Below are 18,547 nucleotides of genomic sequence, written 5' to 3' on the forward strand. Positions count from 1 at the left end.
AAAAATTTGAATGATATCCCAGGCAAGGTATGAGGTATCTGGCTGGGTCAACCTCTATCTTACACTTCTTTTCGTGGGGGCAAAGGACACAGACACAGGGAATAGTGCTTAAGTCCTGATAGAAGTAAACTAGACGAAAGCAGAGGGAAGACATGGACCTGTCATGTTGGTATCTGACGGGGGAAAAAACGTTTATAAATATGGTCAAAAACGGATGAAGCTAGGACCAAAGTTTTGTAGCTTTAATCCTCGTCTCCATGTCACAACTTTGTGATGGACACAATTATCCTGCCTTGTTCTGCTGTAGAGAACTTTCAGCCAGTTTTAACCTCATTCCCATCAGTCACCTCGCTGTAGATGGCAGACTGATCATCGAAGCACCTGTGGATTTTGTGCCATTTAGTTTGTTTTATGCTACAGCGTCAAATAATTAAGGTGAACTGGATCCGAGAGAGAGACCCGAGCTTACTCAGTACTACAGAACCCAGCTGATGTACACACTTTAGTGGGGCATCAACCCAAACATATTTGGAGTTAAGCTGAGGACTCACACAGAATCAATTTGAGAGTTTTTGTTGTCCTAGGTCACGGCCCATTGCAACCGAGTGCAAAGGAGACCCTGATTTTACTTCAGCTTTAACACATTCTGGTCCAAATACACTTGAATCTTCATGTATGCACGAGGAACACAGGGCCAAAACCTTAAACAGAACCACAGAGGTCACTATGCATTAATCAGGGTGATGGAGTACTTTGAAAGATCTGATGATGGTAAAAAAAAGAAAAAAGAAGAGGAAGAGTAACAATGACATGTATGGCAGCGCTGCACTGAAAGCCAAATGCAGGCTTGTTAAAGTCCAGAAAAGGCTGCTGAATACTGACATCCATTCAGTGCTTAAGAGCGTCAACACACGGTGTTATCCCCAGTAGCCCGCTCTGTTTCAAAAGAGGCTTCTGCTGGTTCCTGTGTTATTTCTGGCAGTCTGGCTTGACTGGTAGGCACTTCTCTTTCTGAGACCTGTGAGACTAGAAATGCAAGGGGCACAGTTATGTCCACTTGGAGTCTTTCTCCTGAAAACAGAGCTGCATCTGTTTGGAGGCTGGCGCTCCCAGGCTCTTCAACCCTGAGAGCAGCAGGCCTGCTGTGCCCCTCTCGTACTCCCATACACCATTTCCTCCTCCTCTCTGGGCATCAGCAGGCTGGGTTAGTGCAGCAGGTGGATCTTTTACCCTTGGCCATACTCAAGAGAACCACTTTTCATCTGTTTTACTTTGTAATGTTAGAGGGAAGAGCCCTGTCTACGTTTTCAGTCACTGGAAAACATACCCAGATTTGGTTACTGTGACGCTTGTATTGATGGTCATCTCAGCACCGGCATGACTTAAGTTAATGCTGACAAAGAGTAAAATGTATGGAGGTTTTTTAAAGGGATTTTTTTCAGAATGCTTTTTAAACTAGCTGTGAAATCAAAACTTAAAATTAAATGACGCAAAAAAGGGAAAAAGGGGGACATTTTAAATAACAAGATCAGAATAAAAACAGCACCAAAACAAACATACCAAAAGCTCTGTACAAATAGAAATTGTGTCTGTGTTAGCAAATAAGTGCATGGATGTTTCTTTTCTTTTTTTTCTTCTTTTTTTGGATTAATTGAACTTTTTTCTAGCATCTTTTTTTTAATATATATATATATATTTGCCTATCTTCAGCACTACACTGCAACTCCTGTTATACAGCACACCTTCACCTTCTCACTGGGCTTCCACAGCACTCACTGCTGTGCCACCAAAAACATGGCACTGCCGATTTTGCCAAATCTTTATCTCTTTCTTTTTTTCCCCACATAATTTGATTGCAGCATTTTTGAAGGTAGCCACTGTTGCCTTGATTTTAGTGCCACCCCTTACTCCATTCTGGGATTGTTTAGACTTTTCAGGGGTCAACAAGGTCCCCCGTCATCCAGCATGTGTCAACACATCATGTGGCCCAAGATATGGCTGCACTGTGCTCTTTGGCTTTCATGCGCAAAGCGGCGATGCTGGAGGACTTGCGGTCGGGGTCCATGTTGAGATCGTAAGTGTTGATGCCTCCAGCCATGCCAGGAGATCCTCCAAACAGGCTGCCCATGTGAGCCTGCCCCATGTGACCTGCGGGACTCGGTACTCCCAGAAAATCAGACACCCCGCTGGCAGAGTGGGGGTGAGGTGTCATGCACGGAGTCACTGTGTCGCAGGGCACAACGCAGCCCGGCACAGGAGACGCAGCGCTGCTGCCGCCGATCCAGGAAGGGTTCTGGATCTGGAATATTGTTGGAAAATCAACATGAGTGAGGCAGTCAAACACCTCATTATTTTGAATGCACGCTCAAAGAAAGCAAAGACTACATTGGCTGTTTAACCCACGAACACTTGTGTATACAATAGATTAGTGCAGGTGTATTTTTCATTTATCTGGCTCTCCTTATCTTTAAGTGCCAATTCCTGTAACCCAGCACAGTCCAATCTAAAGCCTTACATGCTTAAGGGATTTTGTAATTAGGGTACATATATTAGTTATTTGTGTCCTTGTTGAGGGTTAATGTTGGTAAACTGTGAACCTCCTGAAAAAATTAGACAAAAAACAGCATAGCATGTTAATCAGTACCCTACAGAGGTGCTTTCGTACAAAATGTGCTACATACTTTGCCCTTTTTCTTCTTAAAAATAATCTTACTATGAAGGAAAAAAGCCAAGTTTCTCAAAAATGTTCAACAACTCCTTGAAAAAGAGATTCTTTTTTTAACTGTTGCCACCTGCAGCAACTTTCCTGATGCAACGGAAGGCAATTAAAAGTTGATTTTATTGCAAGCGAATCATTCCCAGTCTGTAGCAGAAATTAGGATCATAGCAGTAAAGAAAAAAAAATCACCCCTGTCTACGTTTAGCTTTTGGTCGGGGGAGAGAGGTCTGAAAGAACACGTGTTAAAGAGCTCACACTGTACCTGAGCATAGTTTTCAGGACGAGTCAGGAGAGGCAGCTCGTAAGCTGTGGAGAAGTGTGTTCGGACCTGCTGCATCTGGCCAAAGCGTTCCCTCTTTCGCCATTTCGCTCTCCTGTTCTGGAACCACACCTGCAGAGAAAGGAAAAGGTCCAAATATCACAAAAACCACCAGCAACACTTGAGGTTTTCTTTACTTTCATCCAGGACAGAGTGTGCAGTCAGAGGAGCCTGAACTCTTAACAGCAGCTTTCCCCTCAAATCTAAAGGAAATACTTTTCTATAGATACAAATCTAAGTTTCCATTTCAAATGGGAAAACGACCCTTATGTGGGTAGACTGCCAATGGCTGAAAGTATTATTTGAAGCATATCAAAAATTCAAACTTAGGTGTAAACTTGCAGCAGAAAGGAATTATTATTTTTAGTTTTAATTGTAATAATAATGAACACAATCCTATAGATGATAAAGACAACAATGACGATAAAACATGTAAACAATGTGCTGCTGCCTTCACAGAGCTCCGTCTCACCTTAGTGCTTATATGCTGACCGCCAAAAACAGACGTCTGAACCCGATGGCGTTGTTTATCGAGAGCATTAGTTTGTTTAAATTATCATCACTGTCTCTGGCACGCTTTAGAGGTCACCTGATTTCCCTTGCAACTCTCAGCTACCAGCCTGGACTGATTATATTTTAAATTCGGCACCAAAAAGTTACCTTCCGATGGGATTTCTCACATTTTGTGCCCAGATATTTTACTATAAATCTATGCAGGCAATAAAGGACATTGAAAGGTGAGATGGGATTATAAGTTGAGGTTTGTTTGCATTTTGCTTTTTAATTTCCTGAAGCCAAAACTCCTGGCTTTCTGACGCTGTCCCCTACTAAATTAAAGAAGCACACAGACCAAAGGGCATAATCCTTCTTTCCCTTATGTTTTAATGCATCCTCTTCTACACTGTCCAACTCAGGATGCTCAACTCCAGGCAAGCTCACGCTGGCTCTTTTGGACTAATATCGATAATTACACTCCAAAAATGTTTGTGTGCTACCTCTAAGGCCCAGTATAAGTGTCGCCAGCAGCTCGAACCTGCTCAGTCTTTGCTTCGTGCCAAGTCTGTTGGCTATTATACAGCGAGAACATATTTTTGCGTTGCACACGCTGCTTTGTGACAGTAATTGGTAAAGACCTTGACAGCTTAAGTAGCTGGTGGACTTTCAATGAGGCTTTATTTATGTTACTGCCCCAGAGAGAAAGAGCAGAGAAATACCAAACTGGCCCCGGCAGGAGAGCTGTATGGGACTGAAAACACTTTGAAGTGAGAGACTGGCTCAGAGGATTGATAACCCGCCTCTGCTGTCACTCATGTCAGCTTCCAAGCCAAAGTAAAAAGAAATCCAAGGCTGAGCCTGGCTTCGGTTTTCCAACACTCTTAAGCGCCAATAATATCGCTGAAGCGCCTCTGAGCGGTGTTGTTGTTCATTAAATGTGAGTTTGTTCTCGTTTCTCCTCCTCCCACCACATAATGTCTTATTTCCTGTGTCAATTAAAGGTAAGATGAGGACAAGCAGTGGACACAAAACCCAAAGAAATGTAGAACTGAACTGGGAATGTAATGCATGCTGGAAAAGATTGCTGCAGCCTTGTTTTGTAATAGGCCATGATCAAAAGCAACACAGGATTTGCTAACACCATTAATATTATTTATATTAAAGGTATTAATAACTAACATTATATTTTCAGCTGCTGGTTTAACATGCAGTTAAACACAGCGTTACCTTTAATCATTTGCCTGAAATGTAAAAAGTGTAAAACATAATGATAAAGGTGGGTGACAGCTATAGCAGTCATACCTGCCAACTAAAGTTGACCCTCACTGCCCTCGTTGGATCTGGTTTAAAGTTTGGGTCTTTTTGTTTTTATTTTATTTATTTTTTTACCAGGCAATGCTAAATCAAATTTCAAGCTATTATCTGAAAACTTGGACATAATAACTCGAGATTATATTTGAGTAATTTTCTCAGAAGTTAGTAAGAAAGATTTTTGAGATCATTAACTCACATTTCTTTTGAGTGGCAGAAACAAGCTTCCATATGAAGGTGAAGCTTTATCCTGTTTCATTTCTATGTTGTAAACACTTTTGTGTTTCCTATTCTGTACCTCCCGCTAACTCAAAGGCTAACAGTCTTGGCAGGGATACTGTTGCAAGACCTGTTAAGTCTTAATGTTGTTAGGTCCTATTTTTATTTTTAAGTAAAGGTAAAGTAAACAATACTTAGAGGTTTTTAACCTGTCGCCATAAGGAACGCAGCTCAAATCACAGTATTAGTGTAAACATGATTTCATTTTTTTTTTTAAAATGGCTTCATAGAAAAAATACATTTTTATCAGTGTTGTGAGTTAGAGATGGTGACTCCACACTAGATGCCATCTTGATTCTCAGAACCAACGATGCTATTGAAACCCTTGACCTTTGACCTTCCTATATTGTATATAAGAGCTGGGCTCACTCTCTTCCTTTGAAACCCCAAGACTGAAAAAGCAAACAACTCCGATCCCTGATGTTGTTTAACTGAAAGCCCCCTGTTTTCATGCAACGAACCTAAGTATGGACTCTCAGTGATTTTTGTCTTTTGTTTTTATAATTAAACAAAAGGTTTTTAAAAGCCGTCGTGGACTGTTTTTCTTTTATCAGCTGATCAACTTTTTTTTTCTTCCCATTTTGGTTTTTTCATTCCAGATGTTGAAATGATGAGCTGTGAGGGCTTTTTTGTGCGTGCGTGTGTGGAGCACACTGTTCTCTGACTGACAAGGCATCTCGTGTCTTTTATCTTTTTTAACTTGAGCGTTTAAGAAGACCACTGGGAGAGCCGAGGGCTGTAAAAAGCTGCATTCATCTGAAGCGGGCAGGTCCGTGATAGCGCGAGCTGCAGAACAGAGCCGAGCAGCATACCTTGAGCGACTCGGGGTTGAGTTATAACCCTTTGGCTGCGTGGACTTCCTGCGTTTCGCTGTGGAAATTTGCTGGCCACCACTCCATGTCGAAGATTGGTTTTAATCCAGCTCTTATCTCATCCCATGTATGACAGCCCCGCACATCAAAAACTATATCCATAATATTGTCTCCGTACATTGTTGGAAGACATCACATGCCTTCAAATAGATATGAATTCACATATAAATCTCCAGCTCACTAAAAGCCCACGGGAAAAGTTTCACACCTTACCCCCGGAGACAACAGCAGGGACACATTCTTGTCAGAAGAGGAACTTAATGAAAGAAAAACAGAGAAAATCCAGGGGCTTTTGTAGTCATACGCATACACCACACACAGACATGGCACAGAAACAGTGAAGGTTTCCTTCTCTGCCCATTAATGTTGGAATGTATCAAAGCAGTCATAACCGGGCCAGTGAGACACCTCAAGCCAGACAAACGCTGGCAAAGCTAAAATCAGAAATTCAGCAAATTAAACCGTTTAGGTGCAAATGCGATGGGGGGGGAAAAATAGAAACAGCGGCGTCAAAGGGGTCTCCTCATATGTTGATGAAAGTCTGCGCTCCTAAAACTGCACATATGAGGCCCAGGCAGCTCAAACCTCAGCTACCCCCTGGGCCCCCCTGGCCTCTGTTAGCTCCCACTCCCCCACTCTCTCCCCTGACTCCCACATTACCAGATAAATCTCTCATGTTGTTCTGTGAGTGACGTTATCTGTGTCGAGCTGCAGATGCTCAAAGATCCATGAGGTTGTGATGTTCAGCTGTGGAAGAGCTTAGTTTTTCTTTTTACACCTCTGATTTAGAAGTTAACGTCTCTAAAGACACAAAACTGAATGACCACCCTAAATAAAGTTTTTTAATCAGCCTCAGTGTGTTATTATAAAGTGCAGTGTTTCCTTTTTTTCCAGCTCTATCTGCAGTTTGTTTAACCCATTTAGCTTCATGCGAAATTCCCCCTCAGCTGCTGCTGAGTGTGCTGCAGTACCTGCACGCGGGCTTCAGTCAGGTCCGTCCTGAGCGCGAGCTGCTCTCGAGCATAAACATCAGGATAGTGTGTCTTCTGGAAAACCTTCTCTAGTTCTTCCAGTTGGTAGCTCGTGAATGTCGTGCGGTTTCGCCTCTTTTTGCCTTTGTTGCTTTCGCCACCATCAGCCTTTTCCAGAGGGCTCGCTAAGTCAGTGCCTGGTGTCCTATCAGAGGCCGCCTTGACGCCCTGATCCTTCACAGCTAGGTATCTGGTGTCCATTCCAGGTGGGTCGGAGTCTGGGGCCAAGTCAGAATCTGCCAGACCAGAACTGTCTTTACCTAGTGAGTCAGGAAAAGGTTAAAAACTGTTAGGAGAGGTTTGTGTTTCTATAATTGTATCAGGACTGATATTTGTGAATGTCTGAAGTTCAGATTTTTTTTAAAACCCCAAATGCATGTAAAGAAAAGGCATTACATAACACTGCCCAAAAAGGATGTAACTTGACGATTAGACACACAATGTTTTATTGGAGAAGATATATTAGTTTAATAAAATAAATGTGTTTTTAACGGTGTTTGTCCAAATGCTATTATTCAGAATTTAAGGAAGCAATTCACACTTCACTGATTCAAATCACATGTGGAGGAGTTTGAACAAGATGAAAGTTTTTATTGCCCCGGCCTTTCTTCTGTTCCTCTTATTGGCACAAAGATTTGAAATGGTTTCTGGTTTTGCAACATTTTTGCTCTTGAAAAATGGAGTTTTAAGACCGCGTATTTCACACGCCCACGGCTACTGAAAGATAAATGCTATTATTTATCAGCGTGGCCTTATTTGGTTTTCTCAAATCGCCCTGTTCCCCTTAGAGCCATGCTGATATTAAACGTTTTCTGATCTGAGACCCTCTCAAAAAGTCAGATAGATATAATCTATTACAGCACTGGGCACTTGGGACAAACATTTTTCATTTTTTCAGCACCCTTTAAAAGTAAATAAATGAAAGAAATGACTGATCCTCTATCCTACTAAACGTCCCAGTCACATGGCTCCTGGCAGCGTGTTCATAAATGATGATTTATGCCTTCGATCGCTGTGATATTTCATGGGGTTTGATTGGGTGGAACAAAGGGATTTCTCGCTCTTTGTGAGGAAATTCTGCGACTTGTGAAATCCGCTGGTGTGCAGAGCCGAGAGTGCGCGTCAGTGTGTTTGTCTGTCTGAGTGTGTAATGGCTGGTCTTGATCACTGGCTGCTTACAGGCTCCAGTTGTAGTTCGTAGATCATTCTGCGATGTGTTGGGGGGGGGGGGGGGGGGGGGGGTGAGAGCAGAAACTCAGGCTATAATTTGAGCCTGACAGAAAATTGGATTTTTCTTTACAACTCTTTTTTTTTTACCTTCCTAAACCACCTCCAATCCAACACACACCCACACACAGACACACACAGAATACTTTATCCTCATATTAGTCGTATGTGTAACTGAAGTCTGTCATGTGGCTGCAAAGTCACCTGGCAGCAAAACTGTCAAAATGCAATAGCTGCAGAGCGGCTTCTTGCCATGCAAGCAAGATAGAGATCTTTGTGCTTTCTTTCTGTCTCAGTTACAAACACGCTCCCTCTTTCTTCATGGCTCAGCTGATCATAAATTTCAACAGCCATGTCTCTGAGTTGGCAGGACTTTTGGGGCCCAGCTGATCTAATCAATTGTGAACACATCTCTTGGTTAATAACTATTCCCGCCATGGGGGGGGGGGGGGGGGGGGGAGTTATTTTCAGGAACGAGGACGTCTCCGCTCATCTGAGAATTTGCAAGGTTAGAAGTGGGAGGTGTGTGCGTTTGTGTGAGCTCCTGCTCAGCGCTCGGTCAGCAAAGAAGGCATCACACATGCACACACACACCCAGTGACCCCATCTCAGAGCCATTTTGGGTAATGCACTACAAGGTGAGCTGAAGGGACCCTGATTCCCTCCCCTCTCTCTTTCTCTACTCAATTCTGTCTTCTAACACATTTTTACGAGATAAGTTTGCGAGCATCTGTTTATTACTTTTGCTGCAGTTGTTTTCTTGACTGTCGAGTACAATGCTGGACTGTCAGTAGCTAATAGAGACCAAATTCATAGTTTACAATCCTTATCTTGTTTGCAGGGATATGAATAATAAAAACGAGCATATTTTTCCAATTAATACCAGGCAAAGCATTTGGCTTGGTACTAAAAAAAAATACTGAGGCCTGTTCTGGACAGCAGAAGCTGTGTGGCTCTTATTTTATTTTATTCAGCCTTGCAAAGAAGAAGAAAACGGAAGAAAGTAAAAACCTGTCTTGCTGCACGGTTTGCAGCGTGCATCCGACCAGATGCGTTTTAGCTCTACGACGTTCAGAGAACAGAGAAATCTGGCCTCCCCTGATGGGCTCAGGAGCTGTGTTTTGGTGCAGACCGCTTGCTGGGGGTCCAGTGCTTCCAACATTGCCTCACTGTCCATGACTAACATACCCTGTTGAGCTTGAAGGGAGAAAATGTGTTTTCTCCTAGCATAAATACTATGCAGTTATTTAATCATATTTCCCTGGCCTGCACCCGCAGTCCCTGCAAAGCAAGAGCTGTCAGGCTGTTTGAAATCACGAGGCCTCTCACTGATCAAAGGCAATTGTTTATATCGCGTCACTGAAGTTTTTTTGGCAGGGCGGGATATTGTGACAATCTCCTGCTTGTTATCCATGCAATCTTCTTTAGCACTCCGGCACTGCCCAAGGTGAAGAGCAGTGGGCCCTCCTGCAGGGAATGCCATATGCAGAGAGAGCACAAGAAAGACTGGCTGCAAAGAGTGCTGTCAGGATCAAATCTCCTCTCAGAGAGGCAGGAAAGGAGCGACTGTGAAAAACATGTGCTCCATCAAAACCTCTATCACAGTGCTCATGACTTCAGCTGTTCTCTCACAGTTTTAGCTTAACCTGCACTTCTGCGCGCAGCGTCTCTAACTCACGTAGGCCAGAACAGTCCAGCAAATGCACGCACCAGAATTATTCTCTTTTAGATGAAAATGCCATGAAGATGTTTTTAGCCACGACCACAGAATATTCTATTTTCAATGCAGTGACTCTACCAGCCAGCATCTGTTCAAATTACTGTGCAGCTCTGTGCCGCGCGGACAGGGAACGGTCTGCACACATAAAATAAAACTCAGAAAATTCTTCCGAACGAGATCAGGAGGGATTTAGAAAATCACAGTTACACACTTGAATAAAAGCTCTGCTGCGTCTCACACACTTGCAATTTTGTAAGGCCATCGGGGCACAACAGACGCTCTTATGGGCTAGACGGGGACGTGGCGTGGGCTGCTTAATTCGAAGCTGAAAACGAGGGGCAGCATCAAAGTGTAAATTTAACAGGGCTGTAAAGTGACAGGGCACTTTTCCTGGCCTCTTTATTGACTGGGATGACTGGGGTCAGCGTGGTGTGTTAAGAGGAAACACAATAAATCATACACCCCACGAAGGCTGAGAGGGATTAACAACGTGTCATTCAAAGTGAAAAGGAAATATCTCAAAAAGTAGAGAAAGAAGAAAAAACACTAGCAGAGTATATTTGGATTACATTTGTGAAAGAGAAATTAAATTGGGGTCATTAGAAGAGCCTAGCCGTGCACGCTGGGCAGTCAAACGAAAGCCTTAAAGATTGATGTAAAATATGATGCTGTTTTCAGATGCTCTTTGTTTTACTCATCATCCGGTTTAACTCCATAACAGATCACAAATGCAGACCTAAGCAGACTGCTGCTAAAATGAAAGATTTGCAATATAATGTGTAAAATAAAGTGTTTTGTCATTATTTTATTACACAGACCCGAGACTTATTGTTTGTAATGAATTATTGTTTCATATTTGTACTTTTAGTTAAAGCTAAAGTATTTTTAATTGTTGCACAACAGTGAGACGATGTGTCGTATAATCAAATAGACTCAAATGAAACCTTTAAACAGAATGAGTACTTATTTACATATTCAGCAGTTTGAAAGCACATCAGCACTAAATGTAAGTTTCATGCAGCGTGCCAAGTACATCACTGATATCCTTTCTTAGCTCCGGGTTTGTTCTCAACCAACACATTTACTGTCCTCATTATATTCCTGCACTTTGTTTAGTGTCGAAAGCATTAAATATGTGGATCAGACAATTTACCGCTGTATGTTATAAGAGATCCTCTCCGTGTTGTTGTGTTGGTTTTTTTTTACATCATTTAAAAAAAGAAAGAAGAAGAAGAAGTCCAAAAACATCTTCAACCTCTGCTGAAGATGAAGTGATCATGGCCTTGTCTCTTTTGGAAGGATATTGCTGCACTTCGGTTTCTTTGCTGTAATATCAGGTGCTTACATACATACAAACATACAAAATGCACTTTTACACCACTGCTGTACACTGGGAAAACCTGATACTAAACAAAAGAAGCATGAACACATTTCTGTTTGTTCAGTGTTTGTAACCATGCAACAGGTAGCCATTAACCTCTCTGCAACAGAGCAATAAGCTATCTCAGCAGGCTGTGAAAAATTCAGACTGTGAAAAAAAATCCCATAAAGACAAAGGTTGATAAATCACCTCTCACGCAATCTCTGTCTTTCTCGCTCTCACCCCCCCTCTGCATCGCTCTCCCTGTCTCTCACCCACCAGCTCTCTTCCAAATGTTTCTCCCAGACTTTGGAACAAAACTGAATTTCCTCCATCTTATGTTTTTGTTGTGTGATCGAAACAGAACATTCCTTCCGAGTGCGAAGAGCTTGCTCGTCTACATTTTTCTGTTTTGTTTTTTTCGTGGGAATGCACAGTACATAAAATGAAAAAAAAAAAAAAACCCGTGTTGAAAACATGCGTGATGGCTTTTTTTCCACTCAAGGTTTCAATAACTGCAAGTGAATTTGAGAACACAACGTGCAACCAGTTTCCACCAGCTAAACATCCAAAATGCTTCAGTCCTAACAAAGTGCTCTGCAGCAGCTCTGTTTGGAAATTAAAAACTCCCAAACTGCCTCGCCTCTTTGATTAGGAAATATTAATTACCCAGCAGCAGGAATACTACAAATACCACAACTGATCAGACCGACAAAAGACGCTGACACTGACAGAAAAACTGGGGAATCCTACTAAATCAATCACAAATCATAAGCTAAATTTTAACATTAAAAAAAGAACCACAGAGTTTCAATAATATGGTTTGTAGAATAAATAATAAATAAACTGAAGAAAAAAATCTATTTTTGTGTGTATTTTAGTTGAACTTTATGTTTACATCATCATCAGAGTTTCAGAAAGTGCCCGGCCTTCAAAAAGCAGAAATCACAACAGAAGAACATCTTGAAAAGAAAAAAAACCCCAACAAGTTATTGATTTGGAAATTTGAACCGTTTGCCATAATTCACCTCGCTAAACAATAAGTGTACAAAAAATTTCAGAACCAATCTGGAGTCTTCTAGTTCTGCGTAAGCGGTCAGTTTACATGAAGCAGTGACAAAGAGACCAAAGGAAGTCCTGGTCCTCGTGAGCCTTTTTCTTTTGCCCTGCTGCTCTCACTCGGCCATGCAAACCGAGCCTAATGTAAATTACCCTGCCAAACTTTAAGCTAAATGGTAAAATGATCCTGAGTCCTTGTCACCTCCACTCATGTCACCGAGTTGCTGAAGTGTGCCTCAGTTGTCTGGGCTGCGTGGCTGGTTCCCATTATGCCCTGCTCGAACCAATCAGCACAGATTGCCATTACGAGTGGGTGAAATTGTTGCAGTGGGGCTAAAAATGGTTAAGGAATATAAAAAATGTAAAAAGGCTGAAGAGTACAGGGGCAAAACCTCACAAGGCAATGAAAGCATTATGTAAATGATGGTCCTACTGAAGATAATTTCCTTAACTGCCTGTGTAAGTTATGAAATATTAATACCTGCAGGGCAGTAGAGCAGTATTTAATTCTGGCTGTGCAAAGAAATCAGTTTAACAAACAGCAATTTTTTATAGCTTTCAACTGCAACAGCGGCATGTCTTTAGTGAATAATGTTACTGCCTACACCTAAAGAAAAAAAAGTATATGAGGCACAAATCTCCTCTAAGAAGGCCTGCAATCCTCCATGCAACAGCACAGAGGAGTGACAAATTACAGGAAAAAACTCAACTCCTGTACCCCTACAAGGAAGATATGTGGTGGGAGTTCTTAATGACCACCTTTACTCTCTAATAGAAGATAACCCTCACCCCACTCCAACTCATAAGGCACGAGGAGGTCACTGAGTGGTGATAAGGATGAAGCTCATCATATGGATGGCCTAAAGCCTATGATGGCAGATTCTGGATTGGCACTCTCCACCATCAGAACTCAAAATGAGGTAAACATCTTCTTTCATCCCTCCAGTGCGACATTTCACATATTTCAGATTACTAATAACTTTCTTCTTTTCCTTTAAATTGTCAACCATCTGCACTTTGTCATGCTGGGGTAGTTAACCATGCAGCGTGTAAAGCTCGAGTCCAATTCTAAATGTTGCAAAGAGCTCTGTTTTGACACCAGAGCGTTTCGGATGGGGGGGGGGGGGGGGGGGGGGCTCAAATGGATTTTCTCTGCTGTGCGCTTGCAGGGGAGCTCCCGCTCCTCTCCAAACACATGAGGGCAGGAACGCCGAGCTAAAGGTCAGCACCCTGAGACACTGAGAGAAGACATGGACACATCAAAAGAGGAAGAGGATCACAAAGACATGTAGGTGGTTGTTTTAAGACTACGAAGTGACCTACCGGGTCCCTAGACTTCTATTTTTTCACCATTTTTGAAAGTTTTTCATACAGTAGAGTTTGTGAATCGCATGCATATTTTTCTGGTTGTGGTGGTGACAAGATTTCTTTATAAAAAGAAAACGTGCATTATCTGTGATGGAAAATAATTACCAATTCTCAAGGTCCCTTATTTTTAGTGTTTCAAGTTTCTGCAGCTTGTTTAACCTGTTGGAAAACCATACACCACTGAAATTGCAAATATTATAATATTTTGCCTGTAAAATCATATACATTATGCTGTGAAACAAATGACCTACAAAAATCCAGTAGTCCAGAAACACTCATTAATCTCCATATGGAATATTTTCTCCAGTATATTAAATTTTGAGGGATTCTTTTAAAATAATACTTAATTAATTCTTTATTTTTTTAAGGAATGTGAACCCATAACTTTGGCTCTTTTTATAGATATTTTAATACAATTAAATCTGACATGTAGCCTGACTGTTGCTTTAAATCAGCCTTCAAACAGTATTTTTAACCACACACTGCTCTTTCAGCGCTCTCTCTCATATTCTTCTCCCAGTCTATCAGTCGGTCTCAGGCTGTCAGCCCTCAGCCTGAGCTGAAAGCTCTCTTCGGGCTCCAAGAGCTGCCTTGTTGATTTGCTGTAACAATATGATTGGCAGTGTGCTGAGTATAAACAACATAGCCGTGTTTGCAGTTCCTCTAATGTAAGTAAATGTTTATTAGACGGTTACGCAGCTCTGTGTCTCAATTATGGCTGGCCTGCGCTTCAGACAGCTCGGAGACCAGTCATCACATCACCTTTGACTGAAGGGATCAAGCCGCAAATTATAACAACACAGCAAATCTCTGACAATTTGAGTTAGTGTGTAAAATACAGGTTTGATAAAAGAAATGAGCCAGGAAGTAAAACAGTCCAGCATTTTCCAATAAAAACATCAGGGATCGTTTATAAATTCTTCCCTTGGCTCGCGAGTTCAGCATTTTTTACTGCTGTGTTCAATTTATGTCGAGTCAGTGAGCGCTGCAGAAATCAGTGAAAAACCTGCAGCCACTGATAAGCACAGGGAGCCACCACCCACAGCACCACCCAGACTCACACAGTTTTCCTCCAGTATTTTAGAAATTATGCGTTTAAACTGGGAATTAGATTTTATTTCTACAACTGTAACGCCGATTTAAAAAACAACACAGGAGATCTGCAAATATCAAGCAGGATGTCACGTGTTTCCAAACTGGAGATTTAAAGGAGGATTGGCTCTCTGAGGGTCAAGCCTGAGCTGAGAAATAAAAGCAAACAGAGAAGGTTGACATCTGAGTCATATTAATGCCCGAGCACTGATAGCGTGGATATGGATTTTGTTTTCTTGCTTTCTTCACTGTGCATTTGGACAGTATTGAGTCGCAGAAAGAAGCAGAATCCACGAGAACCTGAAAACCTGACAGAGGTTTTTCACTTCCAGTTTTAAAAACTGGAAGTGAAATGATAAAGCACCAAAGAAAAGTGAAACTGAAAAGCTGGTATAAAATTTTATGTCATTAGAAAAAAAAATTCTTTATGGGTATCTGCAGCAAATATGATATCAAGATTCCTCTTTAAGCCTTTAATTTAAAAACAAAACAAAACACAATAATCGGGTTTTTTTGTATTTATATAAATAAGTTTATCATAAAAATGATTTTGGTTCTTTAGTAGTTCATAGCTCTTACTGAAGAAAAAAAGTGTAGTTTAAGTATCGGTCTAATGACTGCGGCTCACAACATTACATAAAACATTTTATTTCGATTTTTATTCTAGATCCATCAGATCTACGCCAAAGTTAACGAATAATAACAAGCTTAAGAGCCATTTTAAAGGAGCAGAATGCCTTTTTGAAAAGACTGTTCTATGTTGTTGACATTGTGAAGCTATAAAGAGGCCGACATCCGGAAACTGTCAAAACATCCCTAAACCCCATCGAATTAAAAAAAAAAGATAAACAGACTGTGTTTGTGGACGATCGTGGTGGGATGACTTCATGCGTAAAGGCGACACAACAGAGGCCTCCCATCAAACAATTATTGTTCCTTGAATTTATTTTATTGTTTGCTTTATTAATTTTCTGCAACGTTAGCTCGCTTTTTGGTTATTTTTTTATTCTATTATTTATTACAGTATTTCATTTATAACGTTTAAGCACAGATGTCCACTGAGCTATAGATATAGAAAGCGCGAGAACGAAACTCAGTCCAGATAATATATATTTCATTCAGAGAGATAGAGATATATTTAATTTCACACACACACACACACACACACACACACACACACACACACACACACACACACACACACACACACACACACACACATATATATATATATATATATATATATATATATATATATATATATATATATATATATATATATATATATATATATATATATATATATATATATATATATATATATATTTCTTATTGTTAACCAAGAAATGACGTACCTGTTTTTGAACAACAGATAATACCAAAGGAAGTTCACTATATCGTCTTACGTTTAGTTCGCTGTAGGTTAAAGGCGTTTTATGCGCTGAGAAAATGCTGTTTAAAAGTGGCCGCCCACCTAACTAGGGTCAAAGTTTTATTCACACTCTCATCATTTACCAATTACAGCAGCGCCCCTTCGCAATTAAACTAATTGGATCCAATCAGGCGGTGCAATGAAATGAAAATATCATCAGTTTGGGGCTCACTATTTGTGCCATCTGAAAACCTGTTAATTCAATTGTCCGACTCAACTCCAATATTAAGGATTGTAGTGCAGATTATCGCATTAAATTCGCCCTAATTTAATTTTGATGGCCAAAGAGACAATTTGATAGTCGGGAAGATTATTGCTCTCCTTAACCGCGTTACGCACAGAACCGCTGCCACTTTGAGAGCCTGCATATGCTGCAGTTGGCACTTTTAATGCTTCTGAGTTTCACCTCTCTGCGGATGACAGAAAGTTAGAAAAAAAACAGTTTTGGATAACTGGTTTGATTAATCAGAACACTCCTCCATTCACGCCGATCTGCGCTCTGCCTGTTCACTTGTGCATCCGTGCCATTGGTGATCAAATCTCCTAAACCCTTAATAGCTACCCGCGGAGTTTGTGGGAAGAAGCGGAGCAGTGAGTGACAGGTTCAAAGCAAGTGTGCCTAATCGAGAAATCAGACGTAAAACTAACGCCGCGCTGACTCCCTCCGGAGAAAACACCCTGATGCTGAGCGATCACGGTAGCTTTTATTTGCACAGCGTGCCCTTTGATACACAGGCCCTTTCAGTTTCTTCCCTTTAAACTGAAAATACAAGATTAAAACTCTGATCTGGTTTTTTTTTTTCTCATCTTAATTATTTCCCCACTCACCGTAGCAAGAGATGAGCGCTCCGTTGTGTCCCCTCTCCTGGTGCAGTTTGTCCTCCTCGGGGGGTGTTTTGCAAGAAGACCTCTGCATGAAGAGGTGGTATTTGCTGAAAGTGCCTTGCCCAGCTGCGGCGGCATCCAATGACTGGCACTCCTGTTGGAAGGGGCTCCTGGACTTTTCTCCGTAACCCTGACCTTTGTTGGGCAGGAAGGCAGCGGGGCTGTATTTGGTATCAGTAGCTGGGAATGTCCTAAAGTGGTCCGTCTGGTGATCCCTACCTTGCGCAGCAGAGGAGCTATAATATGAATCCATGGATGTCATATCGCTGTATGAAACGCAGGTCTCAGTGTTCATGCCTAAAAAAAAGAGTGAAAGGGAGAACAAGACCAAACTTTTCTCTCTCTCTCTCTCTCTCTCTGTCTCTCTCCCCCTCTCTCTTCCTATCTCTCCCTCTATTGGAAAGGGAAGCGCAGAAACCCCTTCCTCTCCTTCTACCTCATTCAGATGAAAATAGACACACACATATACATCCGCACGCACGCACGCATACATACATGCACGCGGAGACTGCAGCGCACACCAGACCGCAGCTGGGTTTGGTTATAAAACGATTCAGATCTTTTCCAGGAAGCACTGTCGTTGACCAAACACTCCACAACTCCCCTCAGGTTTGAGGAGAGTTACACAAACCCGTCTTCCCTTAGAGGATGGGACACAGATCTCCTGCCTTCGAGACCTCTCCCAAGTGATTATGTTGATGACATGAACGAGTTAGTGCGCTCATTTGGGTTTTTCTTTTTCTTAAAAAAAAAAGAAAAAGGAAAAGGAGTTTGCAAGAAGAGGGGCGTGGGGCTTAACACGTGACAATAAAGCAATTTGGATATGAATATATAGCCTGCGAGTGATGGCACCGGGGCGGAGAGGGGACAATTTTATCCTTCATTCGCAATGGTTCATCAAGGGCAAATCATCCATATTCAGCCGACAGGTCCAAGTATGTGGCTTCAGAATAACACGAGTATTGCTTTAAAAGATCTTTTTGTTTTCATCTCTGAAATATCAACTGAAACGGGTTTCGGAGTCACTTGCATCCTATTAATTTCAGCGAAAAAAACCCCAGTTTGATTTGTGGCGATAACTATTTTAGCTTTATTAGACTTTTACATTTCAGTTAAATACGATTATTATTATTACAGTCTTACTAAATAATACACCAGCATCCAGGTAGATTATGTGCACAAACCACCGAAAGATTTGAGTTATTACTGATACTAATTAATATATTTGTTTTGTCATGCTGACAGACAGCTTTAATAGCATGCCAGAAATACTTTTCCTCTGAATAAAAGAGTTCAAAATTCATTTTTCGAATTAGTTTCCTTATTGTTTTTTTTTTATGACATAGGAGATATAATTTTACGCCCAGAGAAAAGTTTG

General features: G+C 41.3%; 1 protein-coding gene across 1 annotated transcript; it reads right to left on the bottom strand.

Annotated features, from left to right (window-relative positions):
• Positions 1-569: 569 nt before the first annotated feature.
• Positions 570-17,849, bottom strand: alx4a (ALX homeobox 4a). Its single transcript, XM_026167092.2, has 4 exons — positions 17,113-17,849; positions 6,967-7,286; positions 2,982-3,110; positions 570-2,299 (listed from the first exon to the last, which is right to left on the bottom strand). The coding sequence occupies exons 1-4, from the start codon at positions 17,660-17,662 to the stop codon at positions 1,979-1,981; spliced, it is 1,320 nt and encodes a 439-aa protein (XP_026022877.2). The 5' UTR covers positions 17,663-17,849; the 3' UTR covers positions 570-1,978.
• Positions 17,850-18,547: the final 698 nt, after the last annotated feature.

Source organism: Astatotilapia calliptera, chromosome 1 (genome assembly GCF_964374335.1).
Source record: "Astatotilapia calliptera chromosome 1, fAstCal68.1, whole genome shotgun sequence".
In the NCBI taxonomy this organism is placed as follows: domain Eukaryota; kingdom Metazoa; phylum Chordata; class Actinopteri; order Cichliformes; family Cichlidae; genus Astatotilapia; species Astatotilapia calliptera.